This window comes from Marmota marmota, unplaced genomic scaffold (assembly GCF_001458135.2).
Source record: "Marmota marmota marmota unplaced genomic scaffold, marMar, whole genome shotgun sequence".
Classification (NCBI taxonomy): Eukaryota; Metazoa; Chordata; class Mammalia; order Rodentia; family Sciuridae; genus Marmota; species Marmota marmota.
In genome coordinates this window covers 13,204,876-13,226,802 of record NW_025999905.1, presented here as the reverse complement: position 1 = coordinate 13,226,802, position 21,927 = coordinate 13,204,876, and the positions used below count along the sequence as shown (strand labels likewise).

At 34.1% G+C, this 21,927-nt stretch overlaps 1 protein-coding gene across 2 annotated transcripts in view; it reads right to left on the bottom strand.

Moving 5' to 3' along the window:
• The window catches only part of Sp4 (Sp4 transcription factor), a 54,865-nt gene that overhangs the window by 17,676 nt on the left and 15,262 nt on the right, over positions 1-21,927 (bottom strand). For both annotated transcript variants that reach the window (XM_048799693.1, XM_015498134.2), the window contains exon 4: positions 1,736-1,964. In XM_048799693.1, the coding sequence (XP_048655650.1) occupies positions 1,736-1,964 (229 nt within the window). The remainder of the gene's footprint in view (positions 1-1,735; positions 1,965-21,927) is intronic.

The following is a 21,927-nucleotide window of genomic DNA, read 5'->3' as shown; positions in this document are numbered from 1 at the left end:
TTCTAAAAACTATAAAACATTGACAAAAAAATCAGCAAGAATCTAAATCACTAGAAAAACCTCTCATTTGCATTGGTCAAAAGATTTAATATTGTTAACTTGGCAATATTCCCCAAATTGATTTGCAGATTCAATGTAATTCTCATCAGAATCTCATCTAGCATCTTCATAAAAACAGACAAGTTGATGCTAAAAGTCACATAAAAGTGAAAGTTTTGCTAAGTACGTGAAATTTTGAAAAATAACAAAAGTTGAAAGACACCACATTTCCTGATTTCAAAAGTTATAACAAAGTCACAGTAATCATGACAGTGTGATACTGGCATAAAGATAAATATAAAGTTCAATAAAATAGAATTAAAAGTCCAGAAATAAACCCATATGTCTATGGTAAATTATTTTTGACAAGGGTACCAAGATTAGTCAATGGGAGAAAGGATAGTCTTGTCAATAAATGAATGGTGTTGGACAAAACCCTTACCTCACACCATATACAAAAATTAACCCTAAGTTGATTAAAGATCTGAAGAGTAAAAACTATAAAACTCTCAAAAGAAAATTAGGATTCTTCATGGTCTTAGATTTGACAATGAATTAAATATCACACCAAAAACAGAAATAACCAAGGGGGGAAAAAAGAAAACAGAAAAAAAATTGAATTCAAAACCATTGGTGCTTGATGCAAAGGATACTATTCTCCAAAGATATACAAATGATCAAGAAATGCATGAAAAGATGTCAACATCAACAATCATCAGAAAAATTCCAGTCAAAACCACAGTGAGATCCCTCTTTAATCCTACAATTGGATATAACAAGTCAGATAATGACAAGTGTGGCAATGATATGAAGAAATTGGAATTCTTACATACCACTGATAGAAATGTAATATGGTGCAGTCACTTTGGAAAACAGCCTGGCAGTTCCTCAAATGGTTAAACTACATGACCCAGCAATTCCATTCCAAGGCACATACACAAGAGAAATGAAAAACCTGTATCCACACAAACACTTCTACTCAAATGTTTACAACACATTATTCATGATTCTCAACAGGGAAAAAATCCCAAATATCTACCAAGTGATGAGAAAAACAAAATACAGTCCACAATATGGAATTATTCATCCATAAAAAAGGAATGAAGTATTAATCGTGTCATCATATGGAAAGACCTTGAGAACATTAATGCTAAATAAAAGAAGCCATCCACAAAAGACCATAAATTCCATGATTCTATTTATATGAAATGTCTAGAACAGACAAATCTATAAAGGCAGAAATTAGTCTCACAGTTGCGTAGACTGAGAGGGCTGGGAGATTGAGAGCTAAAGAACACAGGACTTCTTAAAAAAAATAGGACTTCTTTTGAGGATAAAAAAATATTCTAAAATTGATTATGGTGATATTTGTACAATTCTGTGAATACATAAAAACCACCAAACTATACTCTAAATGGGAAAATGTCACGGTGTGTGAGTTATTTTTATATTAACAAGGGTGTTTAAAATTTTTACAAAATAAAAGAAATCCACTTTTTAAAAAATATGAGGTACAAGGCAGAGGATCACTCAAGTCTCACTCCTAGAATAGTCTAATTCCCTTCATAACATATTTCAGATTCTAGGCAACAAAGTCAGTGAGGTTCTAGGAATCAAAGTAGGTAGCCAACAACTTCATTGGGAGTACTGATTTTATAACTTTGAGAGTTAAAAGAGTTGAAAACAGAGCATTTACCTTCCTTCTCCTTCCCTACAATTAGGACAGGAACAGGCAACTCTTCGAAGCCTCTTGCCAGGTTGCACCTCTTGGTCAGAAGTCTGCTGGCTTTGCTGCAAATGCACTTGAGTGAGTTGATCAGGACTAACAGCACCTATTGTGGCATTAGCAATTCCTCCAACTGCTACCGTTACAGGAGCTATGGTAGCTTGCTGGACTTTCACTCCATCTTGTCCTTGCTGCTGACCTAAAAAGGAACAGGGGGAAAAAAGAGAGTAAATGATATTCTCTATTTCTAAAGAAAGGAAATAATTCCATTTAATTTATTTATTTACTTTTGCAGTACAGGGATTAAAATTAGGGCCTTACATATGCTAGGCAAGCACTCTAACTTTGAGCTATATCCCCAGTCCCCATGTAGGTATTTTAAAACTAATATATTTGTTCTAATAATCTGTGTCATGTACAAAAGAGTTAATGACTCATATATGCCAACTCTCCTAAAATTTAATATTAATTTTGATTTTAGTAGCTCAGAGTATCTCTTTCTCTAGTTCATGGGGCCATACATAAATCAGTTAACCTTCCTTGTGGCTTAATTTCTCCCTCCAACTGTAAAAGGAAGATAATAATACTTGCCACCTACCTATCTCAGTGAAGTACTGTGGGGATTCATGAGATATTTGAAAAACATTCTGAGATCCTCAGATGAAAAATGCTACATAAATACAAAGCATTATTACTATTTCTACAGTAAACAACATGTATTAATCGCGCCGAGAAAATACAGAAGAAAAAAATAACAAAGGATTAACTTTTATGGACATTTCTTATTTCTCAATCATTTAAGCAAAATTAATCCCTTTATTGAAAAGTCATTTTTGTATTATGCACAGTTAACTGGTTTTCTAAATGTAAACCACTAATGACTATTACTTACCATCACTACAGCAATAAAAAGACAGGATATTGTTATTCATTCATGTTTTATAACGTAGGCTTCACCTCTCAAATTAGTATATACACTAACTCAGCTTCTTCACTTAGGAAAAAAACTATGCATAATATGACCAAAAAGTATCTATTTGCATGGTTTAACATTACCCTGAAGTAAAACTGAGTAAATCTTATAATCACCCTTTTTCCAACATAGTTCTACACTCTGACCATCAGAGGTAGCAATATCAAGTAAATGAATAGACTGAAAAACAACAAAAAAAAAAATCATCCGTTTATGAAAGAATGCTCCCATCTCAGAGAGTTGATGTAAAGATTAATTACGTTAATACTTACAAATCTCTTATGGTACAAAATTTTCATTACATGTTAGCTATTATTACGAGTCTCCACTGAGTGGGTGGCAATATAAGGATAAAACATATTAGCAGAAACAAACATGTGGGTCCTGGCTGTAAAAATAAAGGAATGTTTTTTAAAACTGCACTTACAGTACGTTAAACATATGGAATAACCAAGAAAAGACAATAAAAATTACCAAGTAAGAAAACAGCATGCATTTAACTAAACAAATTTAAACCCCTGACTCTCCCAGCCAAAGTAATCTCAACCTTCTCTGTATCCACAGCACTCTGAACTCTGTGGGAATACCCTTCTCTAAATATAAACACAGCCATCTTGAATATTGATAAGGGTCTGGTTCCAGCAGGATCCCCACCCTCATGCCCTGCCCAACATACAGATATCAAAATCTACAGATGCTTAAGTCCCTTATACAGAATAGCACAATATTTGTACATAATCTATGCATTCTCCACCCACTTTAAATTATTTTTTTAAAAGATTACTTATAATAAATACCTAATACAATGTAAATGCTATATAAGTAGTTTGCTGCATTGTTTGGGGAATACAGACAAGGGGGCAAAGTCTGTATATACTCAGCACAGATGCAGACACCTGATACTTCTGAAACAGTTTTATGAAATAAATTTTTAAGTAACTCAAAATTTCTTGGTATTGTGGTTACACACTATGGTAGAACAGGCTGAGTATAGCCTTCTTTTTTCTTTCTCCCATGCTAACAGAGGAAAAAAGCACTCCAAGGCTGCTTGCAGCAGTCAGGCAATCTCTCTTATTCCACTGTTTTAGTCTTTTCTTTTTTATCAAATATGGAAATTTGGCCAAGGCAGCAAGACAATAGACTTTGAGATACTCAACAACATTTAGAATGGGTATTTGAGAGGAAAAACAAAAACAAAAAACTCACTTCTTGCACATTTACCTTTGTCACCAATTGAGTGGTCTTTTACTTCAATAGAGTATTAAATTCTGAGGCTTATAAGTTTAGAAAAAGAAGGGAAAGCAGGTTTAACTAATAAAGGAAAATACATATTCTATGTACACAAGCCTAGTTCTCTGGGTTTTGAGGAAGGGGAACTTGCCTAAGGCAACAAAGTATCATTCTGACTTGATTTCTCATATACCTAGCTCCCCAAGAGATGATAAAGATTGAGTTAGAATTTAAGAATTCCCAGTTTCACTAATCAGATATTCCATCATAGTATTAGTCACAGAATTATTTCCAACAAAGGCCGCTCAGGACAGAGAACATCTGTGTGGTTTTGTGTCGTTTTTACTTTAGCTATCAAAGTTCCTGGCACACTGGAAATATTCAGTGACTGTTTCTTAAATAAAGTGAATGGGAATTTAAAATTCAAACAAACGCAGAAGCTTTCTTCTGAAACAAGGCCAATAATACATCAGAACGCTCCTAGATGCTAGCTAGTCTGCCATATACACGTAACGTTGGTGGCAAGATGATAAGAAGAGCAAGTGGACGTTTACCTTAATTCCCTCCAGCTTTATTAACACAGAATTCAGGGAACTTAAGAGCTGAGCTGGGGTTTAAGTCACAACCTGCTACCAAAGTCACTGTATTTCTCCTCCCTCAGGTATTGAATTTATCCTATAACATACTTTCAACAAATTCAGCAAGATCTCTCTTAAAAAAGAGTATTAAAAATATACCTCACAGGCAAGGCAGCTAACGGTATTGCTTGCCAATAATAAAGTTTGAGATGTCAAATACCAAAATTTTGAAAAATCTCACATCCATTAAAGATTAATTAATTAATTAATTAAGAGTTTTAAGAATACTGCATGCTCACCATTGAAAACTAAGAGGGAAGAAATAAAATCATGCATATAGCCATTACCCATAGATTGCCACTTATTACCATTTTGATGTATTTGTTTCTAATCTTTTGTTCAGCACATTTTGATACTGATGCAATTCTACTACAAAATGGTTCTGTATTCTTCTTAATAAGTACTTCCAAGCTATTACATTTAAGATAATAAGTGTACATTATTTTATCATATACATACAACATAACTTATAAAACTACTGCTCTACAATCAGACATTTAGATTATTTCCACTTATGATAAGTAACATAAATAATGAGTTACTTGAACAAAAATACTTTTACTCACTATTTTCAATGGATAGTCCAGAAGTGAGATTACTAGGTCAAAAGGTATGAAACATTTATAAGATTTCATACAGATTATGGAATTTCAGGAGTGTATGAAAAGAGCTGCATTCCTTTACATTTCCACTAGAAGTATGAGAACACTACTGCATCTCATGCACAAGAGAAATTCAGTAAGAATTTTAAATTATTTGACAGACAAAAAAAAAAATAGAGCTGGAGATGTAGCTCAAAGGTAGAGCATTTGCCTAGCATGTGAGAGACTCTGGACTAAACCCCTAATGCTACAAATACATACATACATACAGAGTTAAATGTAAAAACAAAATAACAAATATTATAAGAAAATACAGAAGAACCAGTCTTTTCAACAAGACTCCAATACAAAAGATGAAGGAAAATACTGATAAATTTGGCCTTATCAGAATTTAAATTTCTGAAGTATACAACTCCAACTCCATCTGATCAACTCTTAGACCAAAGTCTTTGAAATCACCATGACTCTTGATTCTTGCTTTGTTTTATATTTGATTACCAAACCTGCTGACTCATCCTTCAAAAATTATCCAACATTCAAGGACTTCTCCATCATTCCCACAGCTTGCATTTTTTTTTTTTTTTTTTTTTTAGAGAGAGAGAGAGAGAGACAGACAGACAGACAGAATTTTTTAATATTTATTTTTTAGTTTTCGGCGGACACAACATCTTTGTTTGTATGTGGTGCTGAGGATCGAACCCGGGGCCGCATGCATGCCAGGCGAGCGCGCTACCGCTTGAGCCACATCCCAGACACTTTGTCAAAGACACTTGCTTGATCACAATACAACACAACAGCTTCCAAACTGGTCTTTCTGCTACCACTGCCCTATCTATTAATAAGTTCCAGGGTGCCAGAAGGATCACTCTAAAATGTAAAGTCAAATCAAGTCATTACTCTGCTTAATGACTGCCTATAAAGTCCTACATAAACTGGTCACATTTACCTCCCTAAAAGCATCTCCAGGTGTATTCTACCTCAGCCATGCTGATTCCTTTTTCTGTTCCTTGAATATAATAAGCATAGTTCCAAAGTGATGTTTCTGCTCTCTATCTCTGCCTAGAATAGTCTTTCCCCAAACTATGTATATAAAAATTCCTTACTTCCTTCAAATCTTTGGTTTAATGTCACCTCCTCAATGTTGTCTGCCTTACACCAACTGTTCTATTTAAAACTCAATCCTCTCCAGCAATCCCATTTCCCTTACATTCTGTTTAACTTTTCTTTTTCCACATACCAAAGGATATTTATTGCAACTGTTTCTAACAGTGAAAATTCAGAAACAAATAACTAAGAATTGGGGGGAAAGATAAATGCTGTGAAAGAGTTGAAAGATGGAATGTAATGTAGCAGTCAAAAAGAACAATAGAAATACTTAAGTACTGTCTGTTTTAAAGCATATGGTTATATGAAAACAGAGTTCCTAGTAAATGTTTATATTATAGTACTATAAGGCTCCTACAATGACATTCACATGTAGTAAAAGAGAAAAAAGTGGGAAAAAATCTGAAAGGATATATAATATATAATATTTAAATATTATATTTTATATGTAATATAAATATATAATATTTAAATATTATATTTTATATGTAATATAAATATATAATATTTGAAAGTATTTTCTTTAAAAGGGGGTTGAGGGGCTGGGGATGTGGCTCAAGCAGTAGCACGCTCGCCTGGCATGCGTGCGGCCCGGGTTCGATCCTCATCACCACATACAAACAAAGATGTTGTGTCCGCCGAAAAACTAAAAAATAAATATTAAAATTCTCTCTCTCTCTCTTTAAAAAATAAAAATAAAAAAATAAAAGGGGGTTGAGACTAGAGCATAGTCAAAGGAAACTTCAGTCTCACTTATATAATAGTTGCAATTTTTATTTTTGAGGAAAAAAAACATTTTCATGTATTGCTAATATGACTAATTTTAAAAGGGAAATTTTAATAATCTATTACTAATTTTATCTATATTTATTAGATTTCTAATAGAGTTGAACATGTTTTTCAAATGTTTACTGGTCATTTGAATATTTCTTGAACTGTGTGTTTATATCCTTTGCCATTTATGTATAAGGAGTCAGGTCTTTTATGTAGCTCTACTTATTAAGGACCCCTAGTTTAATGTGTTGAAAATATTGTTTATGGTGTACACACTTTAACCAAACTTTGGACACTTTAAACAAAAAGGAACATAGAGGAAAATAGAAATAAAAAATATAAAGATACAACTTGTGAATTTCCTTCACCTATTATTAACAATGATTCATGCTCTTTACACAAACCCACTGAGGTAAATCAGTCAGTCATTAACACCTTCATTTTACAGATAAGAAAACAGACCCAAGATAATCCAACTGGGCCTATTCTTCTTCTTTTTTAAATTTTTTGTACCAAAGATTGAACCCAGGGATGCTTAGCCACTGAGCAACATCCCTAGCCCTTTTTCATATTTTATTTAGAGAGACAGGACCTCACTGAGTCACCTAGGGCTTGGCTAAGTTGCTGAGGCTGGCTTTGAATTCATGATCCTCCTGTCTCAGCCTTCCCAGCCACTGGGATTACAAGAGTATGCCACTGTAGCCAGCTGGGCCTATTTCTTCCTATGGAAAACATAATGATTTCCAAGCTTTTTGTTTGTTTGTTATAGTGAATATCAGGTTACATTACTGGGTAGGTAATATAACCCAGAAAATGGAAAAACTAAGCAACCTCAACTGTCTACTACCTACTTATAAATAAATTAACCCAACTATCATTTCAATGAAAACCATCTATTTAATAATTATCAAACAGTATCAGAACTCAACTAATGTTTATGGTTTTCATTCATATCATTACTATCACAAACTAAAATTGAACATAGGAAAATTAAAATATGGTACCTTGTATGTTACCTTTAACAACTACATGACTCTGAGATTAAATCTTTTGAAAAGAAGACAATATAAATTTAGGAATAGGCTTTGACAGATTTGATAGACCCAACTAAAAAGATTCCACAGTAGAAAGTGAAAACAATAATATCCTAGAGGTTTGGAAATTATACAAAACACTTCTTTGTTTTATGCAAGGCTACAACTATGTGTTTCCCTACAGGATCACAGGTTCAAGGCTAGCCCAGGTGACAGATTAGTGAGATCCTGTCTCAAAATAAAAAAAGATGGATGTAGCTCAGTAGTGGAACACTTGCCTCTAACAAGCACAAGGCCCTGGATTCAATCCTCAGTACCAATAAATAAATAAACAGAAAGAAAGCAAGAAAAGAAAAAAAAAAATCAAGCAAACACAAAAGTAGAGGCAAGAGGATCCCAAGTTTGAGGGCAGCATGAGCAACTTGATGAGGCTCTGCCTCAAAAATAAATTTTGAAAGGACTGGGGATATAGTTTAGTGGTAGAACACTTGCCTAGTATGTGCTAGGCCCTGGATTCAACCCCCAGTACTAGAAGGGGAAATAAACCCCACCCAAAAAAAAAACAAAAAACAAGCAAAGAGAATGCTGTTTGCAAAAAAACAGATAAAAGTGGTATCTCAAACTTTTTTATCTATCACTAGAAATTCCTTGACACCAGAATACATGTGTTTTATGTGTACATATAATTATAATTACAATTTAATTTATAAAAATAATTATAAAATACATAATTTGTAAGTACAAAATATACATAAGTGGATGCTTAATTTGACTGGAAACAAATTTTTAATATTTCCTTCCTTCCTTTCTTTTTAATGAACTTTAGGGCTGGGCTAGTCAGGCCTCACTAGCCACAATGAAATTGTATGTAATTCAATTTTTTTTTAATATTTTTTTTTAGTTATAGATGGACACAATATCTGTATTTTATTTATTTATTTTTATGTGGTGTTGAGGATTGAACCCAGGGCCTCACGCACTCTTGGCAAGTGCTCTACCACTGAGCTCCAGCCCCAGCCCCAGCCCCTGTAATTAAATTTTTTGTTTTCAATGAAATTGTATGCAATTCTGTTTTGCTGTACTAGAAATTGAAGCCAGGCCTTTTGTATGCTAGGCAAGAATTCTTACACTATACTTCCAACCTTTCTTCCTGATTTTTATTTTGAAAAGCAAACAGACTAAAGTATTAAAATTTGTGTTAAGGGAGTTAAAAGCTCACAGTTAATTTTGCTCAGAAGTTAATATATTGGTGTGGTTTGAAATGATTATATTCATCAGCAGAACTAGAGATCTCCCTGATCTATCTACGTGGAAAAAAAGTACTGAATAGTAAGAATTTATCAACATTCATTGAGAACTACCATCTTGAAAAACAACTGTAACTGGAAGACAATATTCCAAATATCAGAAAGATAACCACAATAGAAGTGGACGAAATTTCAGTTCCGAGGAAAATCCTAATGACAACCTTACCCTTTTTCATACTTCACACATAACCTGCTGGGATAGGTTATTAGTCCAAAAGATTACCTACTTCCCTATCCTCTGAGTAAACCCTCACCAATTAATTTTGATTATTATTTGGTTTCTAGATTCTCTGGCACAACAAATACAAGATTAAGAGCATTTCAGTAACTGAAAAGATCTGTATCAGATCTTAAAAGAAAAATACACACTCAAGTCCTTCCCTATCCGAAGATTCATCTTCCTATACTCTCAATTTCTGTGAAACCAGATTGTCCTCCTTTCTCCACTGTACACACTAAGCAATCCAAGACGCAAATTCGCCCATGATATTATACTTAAGGTCCCTTGAAGGCTGCCTGTAACTTTCAGGATGCAGTTTAAATTCCTTATCAAGAAAAGAATATTTCTGACCTGGTCCTTACCACCTTGACTTGAGTACATGAACTCGTGGTCACAGCACCTGAAGTTATCCATAAATCCCAGATTATACCATGCCATTACATGAGCCTGACCTTCAGCATTAGATGTTTCTTTGCCAGTATGGCTGATGTCATTCTACCTGAACTATCCTGCATTACCTCCTTCAGGGACCCTTCCTCACAAAGTCCCTCATTTTATTATAAAGCCACATTTAAATGTTCTCATAGAAGATAGTCCTTCCATTTAAAAAAATACCACACTATATCGTAACTAATCTGATTTCCAACCCGTTAACATCCCTGATCCAATTATATACTTACACACTCTGTCATGCCTTCTTTTGTGTTATATCATCTATACCTAACACAGTACTTGGCACACAACAGGCCCTCAACAAATAGGTACTATATGAAAAAACAAAATCATGGCCTTACAAAGCCTTTCTCTATCAGCCTCCAAGATATTGTTGTTCTTCCTCTGTTTTCAAACTTTTCTGAATTATATTATACACTTAATATTGTCACTATGCCCTCATATTTAAACCCTCACCCCAATTTTTTATTTAGAAATCCCTTAGTTTTATAAAGTTGCACTCCCCTACAGACTTTCTGGGGCAATAAAAATGTTCTACATTAGTGCTTTCCAATATGGTCTCCTCTAGACACATATGGCTAATAGCACATGAAATGTGGTTAATGCAACTGAAGATGTAAATTTTTAATTACTTTTACCTTAAAAAACCACATGTTGGCTATCATATTGAACAATATAGGTCTTAGATCTCATCAAATAATTCAAATACAAAACCCATTAAACTTTCTCACTCTTCAAGTCATCTTAATAACATTCGACACTGAGATTCCTCTTCGTTGTTGACAGATCATCCTGTGTTCTCTCTCTCGCTCTCTCTCACTCACTCATTCTTTCTCATCTCTTATTCTTAGCTCAACTGTCTCCTTTTGGTCCCCAAAGGTCAGTGTCAGAACTTCAAACAAAAGCTGTTGTCTCATCAATTCCATTTATTACCACAATTTCAATCACCAGCTCTCTGCAGAATTCCAAATCTAGAATGCCAATTCTGATCCCTTCTCACATCTAGTCTCCAAATACAAACTAAACATTTCCAATAAAATGATTTACTATTAGCTAAATAGTAAATCTAACATAACAAATATGAAAGTTCAAGTTCACCCCATTCTTTTTCTCAGTGTTATTTCTTTCAGTGGTACAATTATACCCATGGTCATCCATACTTAAACTTACTAAAATTCCTTTAGTTTTCCTCTCTATAATCATGAATCAAATACTGTAATTTTTCTTAAGGACTCCTGAAAAATCACACCTTGAAATCAAGTTCAGATTTTTATCACTGATATCTGGACTAAATCTGTGGTATAAAAACTGATTTCCCTATTTCTCTTAGTGTTTTAGTTTTATTATCCAGCACTACAAGTGAAACTCCCCTCAAAAAGTATACACCTTCACACATCTCTTCAATGACTTGTCACCTGTCCTTGGTCTGACACCACCATTCTAAAACCAGACTTCTATCAATCTGGACAACTTCATCTTCTAGCATTTCCCTCAAAAGCTCCACAACAGTTTAGATGGTCTACCCATTCTATCTTAAATATGTGAACCATATTCCAGATTCCTTTCTTTGTACCTGCTGTCTCCTCAGTCTATATGCTTTGCTTCTTTATTCATGTTTGTGAAGGCTCTTCTTTTCTTTAGGAATCAGTTCAAGTCTCCTGGGTTTCATGAAGTCCTGGATTTCTGCTATGGCTCTCAGTGACTTCATTCCACTCTTAATTTCAGTATCACTACCTTTTTTCATTCATTTCACTTTTAATACATGTCATCATCTATTATTCCTATGTTCTACCTTTTATATGAATGAATACTGTGTCCCCTCAACAAGAACCTAAGCTTTTAGAAGGCAAAGATTTCCACCTTTATGTTCTAGCACTTACCCTTAACTGTGTTTATACTTTGTAAGTCGGAATGTTCATAAATAATCACAAAGAGATATGCTGTTCAAGTGGGAACACACAGAGAAAAAGAGAAAGAAATCTAGATACTAAACATTAAATGGGTAAAATGAAAAAAAAAAAAAAACACAAGGAAAAGCAATCTGACATGAGAAGAGAAAATGGGCAAAAGCAACCACCGAATCAGACCTTAGTATATTAGCCATCTAAAAATAGCATAATCTTATCACAGTGATCATCAATGACTCTTGGGATCTTTCGCTTGCATAGAAAGTTCACCCAAATAAACACTACTTAAAATAAATGAGTAAAACATAGGGTTTATGATTTCCTAATCATCTTTTCTCCCCTACAATGATATTTATTTTAATGAAACCTGATATATCAAGGCAATCTGGCAGCCAGGGTAGGTGGGTAAAAGAATTTCCAAAATTACAATGATAGCCTTAATTTCAAAGAAGTTTATAGCTGATCTGTCCAGCCCTGGAAATACAGAACTGGCACTCAGAGGTAAGAGGGTACAGTATGCCCTGTCAGTTCTTAGGGTCACAGCTTAAAATAGTTGCTCAGTAGGGCCAAGGGAGGCTAGTCCAAGACTGTTACACTGCCATAGAGCAGTCTAACCTAACCCCACAGATGGCTATTTTAAGCTGCATCTCCAAACAGCATATTGAGCAAGGAGGAAATACTAGCTTTCTACTTTCAAGTGTAGATGAACTAGCCACAATTTTCCTATAAAAATTTAATGGGGATCATTCTAACCATGGAACCATCCTCCATATTCTACTATGTAATCCAGACCTATGTTCAATTGTGAGGAATTCAGCTCTAGTTATTTCTTTTACTCACAATTAAGATGAGAAGAGTAGGTAGGTACATATATTTGAGTGGGAAAAATTATATTTAAATATGATTTTTTTTCCTAGACAAAATAACAGTTGGCATATTGAGGAGGGGAGATCAGAACATAAGCAAAGAAAAGGTTTTATCATTTACCTGATTAATTGACACTATGACCGAAAAAACAAAATCTCATTTATATATATGAGCTTTGATAGGACAACCATTTCTGCACTTTATAGACTAATTTGAATACTTTATAGGAGAATTCAGACAAGGAAAGGAATGAACTTCACTATAAAAGTATAATCAAAACTTCTAAGAGTTAAAAACTCTTTAAATCAAGAGTATTTTATTCTTCTAGTGTCTTCAACACAATAATTATCTCCAAAAGACCATGTATTTGTATATTGCTGTTTTTTTAAAATTAGATTCATGTAATTTACTGCTCATACTAAGATAGTTCAAGAATCTTTCCACATATGTGCACTTAACCATTATGTATGGCAACAGATGAGAAATGAATGATATAAATAAAAGAACAACTAATGAAAAGAACCAACGATTGATTACAATCATATCCCTTTCCCCTTAATCACACTGGAGGCTTAATTACTATTTTAGATTTGTATTTTGTTATCCCTTGGGGAAAAAAGTCATGTGCTTTTATCAACTTGGGCAGAAAATTATCTATTTGTGATCAAAGAATACTTCTGGCCTGTTTACCTTTGATGATTCTGAAAAAAGGAAAAGAACATGAAACTGTTCTTATTTCTAGATGTAGTAAATACAGGTTGACAATCCCTTATCCGAAATGCTTGAGACCACAGCTATTTTGGATTTCAATTCTCTTTTTCAGGTTTGGGAATATTTTCATAAACATAATGAGATATCTTGGGATGTGACCTAAGTCCAACATGAAATTCATTTATGTTTCATACACATCTTATACACATAGCCTGAAAATAATTTTGTATATTTTCAGTGTGCTGGCATTTTGATAGCAACCTATCACACAAAGTCAGTTGTTGAATTTTCCACTCTTGCCATCAAGTCAGTGCTCAAAACATTTCCAATTTATCTGGGTTCAATCTGATGACTGCCATTAAAAAGAAAAGAGAACAGCTTCTGATTTCAGAGCATTATGGATTTCAGGTGAGGTATGTTCAACCTGCACTTAAATTCAGAGAATGGCTTAACTTTTTTTTTTAATACTCAAAATTGCTTTTATTTAAGAAAAAATACTTAAGAATCAACTTAACAAAAGAGGTGAAAGACCTCTACAATGAAAACTACAGAATGCTAAAGAAAGAAATTAAAGAAGACCTTAGAAGATGGAAAAATCTCCCTTGTTCTTGGATAGGCAGAATATTACCAAAATGACCATACTACCAAAAGCATTATACAGATTTAATGCAATTCTAATCAAAATCCAATGACATTCCTCATAGAAGCAGAAAAAGCAATCATGAAATTCATCTGGAAAAATAAGAGACCCAGAAAAACCAAAGCAATCCTTAGCAAGAAGAGTGAAGCAGGTGGCATCACTATACCAGACCTTAAACTATACTACAGAGCAATAGTAACAAAAACAGCATGGTTCTGGCACCAAAACAGACTTGTAGACCAATGGTACATAATAGAGGACACAGAGACAAACCCACATAAATACAGTTATCTCATATTAGACAAAGGTGCCAAAAACATACATTGGGAAAAAAACAGCCTCTTCAACAAATGGTGCTGGAAAAACTGGAAATCTACATGCAGCAAAATGAAATTACGCCCCTAACTCTCAACATGCACAAAACTCAACTCAAAGTGGATCAAGGATCTAGGAACTAGACCAGAGATCCTATGCCTAATAGAAGAAAAAGTAGGCTCAAATCTTCATCATGTTGGATTAGGCTCTGATTTCCTTAACAAGACTCCTATAGAGCGCAAGAAATAAAATCAGGAATCAATAAAAGGGATGGATTCAAACTATAAAGCTTCTTCTCAGCAAAAGAAACAATCAGGGAGGTGAAGAGAGAGTCTACAGAACAGGAGCAAGTTTTTACCACATGCATACCAGATAGAGCACTAATCTCCAGGATATATAAAGAACTCAAAAATATTAACACCAAAAAAAAAAAAAAAAAAAAAAAAAAAAACCAAATAGCCCAATCAATAAAAGGGCCAGGGAACTGAATAGACACTTCTCAGAAGAAGATACACAATTGATCAATAGATACATGAAAAAATGTTCAACATCTCTAGCAATTAGAGAAATGCAAATCAAAACTACTCTTGAGATTTTTACCTCACTCCAGTCAGAATGACAGTTATTAAGAATACAAGCAACAAAAAGTGTTGGCAAGGTTGTGGGAAAAAAGGCACACTCTTACATTGCTGATGGGACTGCAAATTAGTGCAACCAATCTAGAAAGCAGTATGGAGATTCCTTAGAAAACTTGGAATGGAATCACCATTTGACCCAGCTATCCCACTCCTTGGTTTATACCCAAAGAATTTAAAAACAGTGTGCTACAGTGAAGCAGTCACATCAATGTTTATAACAACACAATTCACAATAGCTGAATTGTGGAACCAACCTAGATGCCCTTCAATAGATGAATGGATAAAGAAACTATATATACACAATGAAATATTACTCAGCATTAAAAGAGAATAAAATCATGGCATTTGCAGGTGAATGGGTGGAGCTAAAGCTGAAGAATATCATGCTAAGTGAAGTAAGCCAATACCAAAAAACCAAAGGCCAAATGTTTTCTCTGAGAAATGGATGTTGATCCATAATGTGGGTGGGGGTGGGGGAGCATGGGAGGAATGGAGGAACTTTGGATAGGGCAAGGGGGAGGGAAAAAAAGAGAGGGGGCCTGAGGGTAGCAAAGATGGTGGAATGAGATGGACATCATTACCCTAGGTACATTTTTGAAGACAACGAATAGTGTGACTCTACTTTGTGTACAACCAGAGTAACGAAAAATTGTGCTCCATACGTATACTATGAATTGAAATGCATTCTGCTGTCAAGTATAACAATTAAATAAAAAAATAATTTTTAAAAAAATTTGCTTTTATTTATATATTTTTTTAAAAAAATTTTTTTAACAGTTTGGAGGACTAGACTAGGCCCCAGGGTACTCTATCACTGAACTACATTCCTAGCTATCCTTTTTTAAATTTAATTTTTTTTTTTTTTTTAATTTTAGGACAGGATCTAGCTAAGTTACCCAAGCTGACCTCAAACTTGGGATCCTCCTTCCTCAGCCTCCAGAGTATCTGAGATTATAGGCCTACACCACTACACTGTACTTAGTAATACTTCATCATAAGAAACCTGAAAAGTTACTAAGTGCTTCTAAATTTGTGATGCTACTAAATTTGTGTCATATAAAAATTTTAGTTTTAATTAGTAATCAAAGCATTGTGTATGATTTTAAATTCTAAAAAATAAAATCTGGCTAGAGTTATAGCATCTAGAGAGAAAACAGATATCCACTGAACATCCAATGTTTCAGTATGAAAAGGAACTATTAATAATAAAACACAAGCAAAAACTTGTTTAACTTTCATTAGCAGTTACAAAACACAAAGTAAATGTAAAGCAGATATATATCACTGAAAAAAACCAGATTTTGTCATAATACAGAATATTCATATTTTCATGTTACCAGAGAAATAATAAAATGATCTTTTATTTAATTTACAAAAAAAGCAAACACTCCAAAAGAGACACTCAAAATTCCTTTTGTTGGTGGGGGGTGTTGGGAGGCAACTGGGGATTTAACCGAAGGGTACTTTACCACTGAGCTATATCCCCAACCCTTCTTATTTTTTGAGACAGGGTTTTACTAAATTGCTTAGGGTCTTGCTAAGTTGTTGAAGCTGGCCTTGAACTTGCAACCCTTCTGACTCAGCCTCCCTAATTGATGGGATTGCAGGTGGGCACTACTGCATGCAGCTAACTCCAAAATTTCTATATGCTTTCTACAGCCCATGTAACTACTTGTCCCTGAAATAACTTAGTTCAGGAAAATGCCCATATGCCTATAGAAACTCAATTTTATTCAAAAATTTTCAGTAAAGCTGAATCTACTCAGTCAAATATTTATTAAGCACCAACAATAAACAAGGAATCTATGGAGGAAGTCTGGAGGAAGCCAAGATGATCAGTGCACTAAAGTATTAGTGGTGGTATGAATGGACCATTACTTAATTAGATCTCATTTATAGTTGTGTATTTTCCATTACAAAAGCTGGAAGTTATGGCAATAAGCACATCTCTGGGCTTCCTAGAAACCAGGTGTAAAAGCTGCCCCCCCCTCCAAAAAAAAAAAAAAAGGCTATATGAAAAATCTGACAGGGAATCAAAGATTTTTTAGAACTCTTGAGTTCCTGAATAAACCAGATAATTCTACATCATTCAACCAAGATTTAGGATTGGACTATAAAATGAAATTGCTAAATATTTTATTCAATATGATTTAAAAAATCATATTGGGTTCCCTGGGGAGCAGGTGACTTGCAATCCTAGAACAAACTAACATGCACTATAAAAAAATTTTTTCATGGGCAGAGATTCAATAATAGTTATACCCTTGTTTAAGCATTACATCAAGAATACATTAATTTAAACTAATTTATCCTTCCAAAATAATTACAATTCGTTTAGTTTTCTGAGGGTAACGAAGACCTATCTGAATGGTTTAGATACAAAGTATCCCCCAAAAGCTCATGTGTGAGACAATGCATGAGAGTTTATAAGTGAAATGACTGGGTTATGAGAGCCTTAATCTAATCAGTGCATTAATCCCATGATACGGATTAACTGAGTGGTGGTTGTAGGCAGATAGTGTGTCGGGAGGAAGTGGGTCCCTGAAGTTGTGTCTTTGGGGTATATATTTTATCCCTGATGAGTGTAGTCTTTCTGCTTCTTGATAGCATGTCCTGAGATGTTTTCTTCCACCGCACTCTTCTGCCAAGATGTCCTGCTTCATCTCAAGCCCAAAGTATGAAGCCAGCCACCTATGGACTAAGACCTCTGAAATTATGAGCCCCAAATAAACAAAAGCAAAACCCAAAAACCCTTAAAAATTCCCATTTCCTAAATCACTTTTTCACAATAATTCATTGATCTCTTTAGTCAATAATTTCCCCATATTACCTGTTCACAATATGACTATTAATCATTAATTACATTTGCTATAAAATGTTTATGATAAAACATTTAGAGCAGCTTAAAGGCTGCCTGGTTTGTGAATCTAATACTGAAAACAAAATAAAAGAAAAATCACACACGAAAAAGCAAGATTCAGGCATAAACTATATGGGGTTTACTCTAAAAACTTGCATGTAAAATAATTTAAATGACCATATTAGATTTTAAATTTTAGTTTTGCTAGTGGAGAAGCTACACCAATTGTAACAATTACTTAGCAACCAAATCACTGTCACCTGGGATAGGAGAAAACAACATTTACTTTAAGAACTTATTCCCTTGAGAAGAGGAGATGCAAGAAAAACTTGCCTCTAATAATATTCTTCCTAATAAAAACCTTATAGAACTTGAGTATCTACTTATGCCTCAAAGAGTTAGATCTGAGTTCTTCTGGCATTGCCAACAACTAAAGGTTTGATCTGGATAAACTATATCTCCAATGTGGGTCTCACTTTTAAAATTTATTTTTTTAACAAAAGGGTAACATGTAAGTTACCCTTACAGATCAATCAAAAATGATCTGTAAGGGTAACTTAGAGATCAGAATTCCTGTCATCTTCCAGTAAGGTTAAAAAATATTTTTATATACAGACACATACATATTTACCTTTACATACAAACATATATATCTCAATACCATTCTGAATCTTGATGCAAATTATTTCCAAGAAAACTTTTAACACTATTTCTTAAAGATAAGATTCTTTGGCACAAGGACTGTTTAAAAAAATAATTTAGTAGCCCAGTATTTAAAAATAATCTATTAGCCAGGTGCAGTGGCTCATGCCTGTAATCACAGTGACTCAGGAGGCCAAGGCAGGAGGAGCACAAGTTTGAGGCCAGCCTGGGCAACCTAGTGACACTGTATCTCAAAAAAAACCAAAAAGGTGGGGTGAGCTGGGGATATAAGCTTAGCAGCAGGAAATGACCTCTGGATTCAATCCCCAGTACTACAAAAATTAAATACACAAAATAATGTATTAATAAAAAATTGACTGCTATTGAAGAGACAGTTTTGTTGTTGACAGTTCCCAAGAGGAACAGACCATGCCATGGATTGGAGGGGTGGGGAATACCAGAGTCAGAGCCACACTTTCTGCTTTCTGCAAAAAAGAATAAGCTCAGGACAACTACTTCAAATGATTTTTAGAGGGCTTTGGGGCATACTTCCTAATTGTCTGGTACCTGGTTCTAGGTGATTAGGACATAATTATGAGGTGATTGAAATATGGGCTCTGGATTGACTGGTTTGTATTTGAAAATCACAATGGCAGACTATTTGTTTATCTAAGAACTGGCTAAATCCCCCAGAGTCAGCAACTTCCCAGATATCAAAGTATGAGAATACATTAAAAAAATTATTTTTACTGAATATTTATTAAACACTATGTACCAGCATTGTACTATGTCACAGATACAAAAATGGCCATGCACTAGGAAATAAGAGTACAAAATGCTAAGCATACACATTTATTAATGTATAAGACTAAAGGTAAACTTAACTATTTAGTGCTTTGGCCTTTACAGAATATTTTCACACATATCATTCAGTTTAATCCTCAGAAAAACCTTGTCTGGCAGGCAGCTTGTTTTCATTTTATAATGTTTACAATGAAGTGTTTACAATGAGGCTCAAGAAAGTTAAATGACATCCAAAATGACAGACAACAACTGACAGAACAGAGTACTGAACCTCGGTCTTGGTTTCTGACCACTGCTACTTTCACCAACACCATAAAGTCAGCTCTACTTTCAGTCAAGTCTACAAGATTATTATGTGGAAAAACAGTTTTCCCAACCACTAAAGATTAATTGCTCAATAACCTTTACTACTACAAGTGTGGGGCTAATACCATATTTAAAAGCATGCAGAATTCTTAATAACTAATGAAACAAATTCATTACTGATAGTTCTTGTAAGTAGTATTTGAATGCACAATTTTCTCTTTTTAACTTCTTAATAATAGTAGTATGCTAGTGTAACCTTTCTAAGACATATTACCAAAACAAATCTTTTATTTATTGGTAATCATGGGTAATTACATATTTTTTAAATGGTTATAAATTTGTTAACCTATAATATAAAGTCCAAGCAAATATTGTAGTTAAAATTGCTTTTAGAGAATGGGTGTTAAGTATTCTCACCAGAAAAACGATAATTATGTGCAGTAATACATTTGTTTATTAGCTAGATTTAACCATACCACAATGTACATATACTTCATCATGTAAACACATACAATTTATCTATTAAAAATAATAAATAATTTAAATAAATTGCTTTTCGAATGTTTCTACTTTTATTATTAACTAAAAAATTCTTCACAAGGAGCCACTGTGTAAATGCATTCTTGACATTAGCATCTATAGTACTTTTTTCCCACAGTATCAGCTAAAACCTGATCTCAAATTTTTGTTGGTAGTTGGTAGGCTCCCTGCCTCAATATCATTAGCAAAAAATTCTAGCAGATGACAAGATACCACTCCTATTATAAGACCTGTAGGAGTACAAAACAATTGTGACATTCTTCCCTTTCTAGAATAAGAAGTAAAATATTTTCTCCTTTGAAATGGAGATTTCAAAATAAATGTACCTAACACCACTTCTAAATTTCTAGATTTCATAACTACTGTCCATGGGACAGACTGACTAGAAGTCCAATCATGAGGTGCTAAAGTAATAAACAGGTAAGCTAAGATGGTTATTAAAAAGAGAGAGCGCAAGGGATAAAAATCTTTGGTCTAAAAATCAGGAATTGGTTTTTGGAAAGGTCAGAAGGTAATACCGGACAGGAGAGCTTTCTGAAAGTTACTGTGGCAGTATGCACTATCACAGGACTGTGCTTTTAAGCTAGAGTTCTCAGGGGTAGGGAAGCACACTCCCCAGATTTAAAGGGCAACTGGTCTCTGAGCAGGCATCTTTAATGTTTGTATCAATATAAATGCCCAAGGATGTAGAGGCCTGGTTTCTACCTTTGTTGTTGTTCAAGGCAGGGCTTGTGCCTAGTTAGAAGGATGCTGGCAAACAAATCATTTTCTTAAAACAAATTCTGTAAGTCCTTAACAACAATTTCAACCTATAGATATTGATCTTTAAAGATCTTTATCTATAGATAACAGACTCAATATTACATGTGGCTTCAAAGAGTTGCCAAAACAAAACTTTACTTTTTTTTTTTTTATAAATACTGACAGTTTAACTTCAAAAGGTAATCAATTTTAAAACTCACAATATTAGTAATTAGTTTTAAAACTCACAATATTAATAATTAGATATTTTATCTGAGTACTCCCCTTGATTCACTGAAATAAAATTAAGTCCAATCTAGTCTCCACACATTTGTGCTTAAAATTACAGTATTCTAACACTAAACGAAAGTTATCTCAACTATTTCACCACCACCACACACACACATACGCGCGCGCGCACACACACACACTAGCATTTTCTTGTACTAAAGAAAAAACAGATGCTATTCCCAAAGATCACACATGACAAAGACACCTGCTCTCCAGTACAGAGCGTTTTTCTTAAATAGTATCAGTTAACCTCTACTAATCATAAACTGCTTACAGAATGAAACATATTTGCCTTCCAATGTGAAAATTATACATGATTATCAGTACCAAGACAGGCAGCTGCCAAAGAAGCCTTTAAAAAGCACTGAAAGCTGTTTGAATACTTTGGTTTTGACAATCAAGTTTTATTTGTGCCTTTAGGGTAAGGGTGAAAATGTGAAGAGGTGTACCAAATTTTTGTAAATACTCCAAAATGGGGTGACACCTTAATTATAAAGTAGTGCTGGGAGGACACAGAAGGTGAATAGGCATAGAATATAATCCCCTTTTCCTGTCTCTCCCCGCC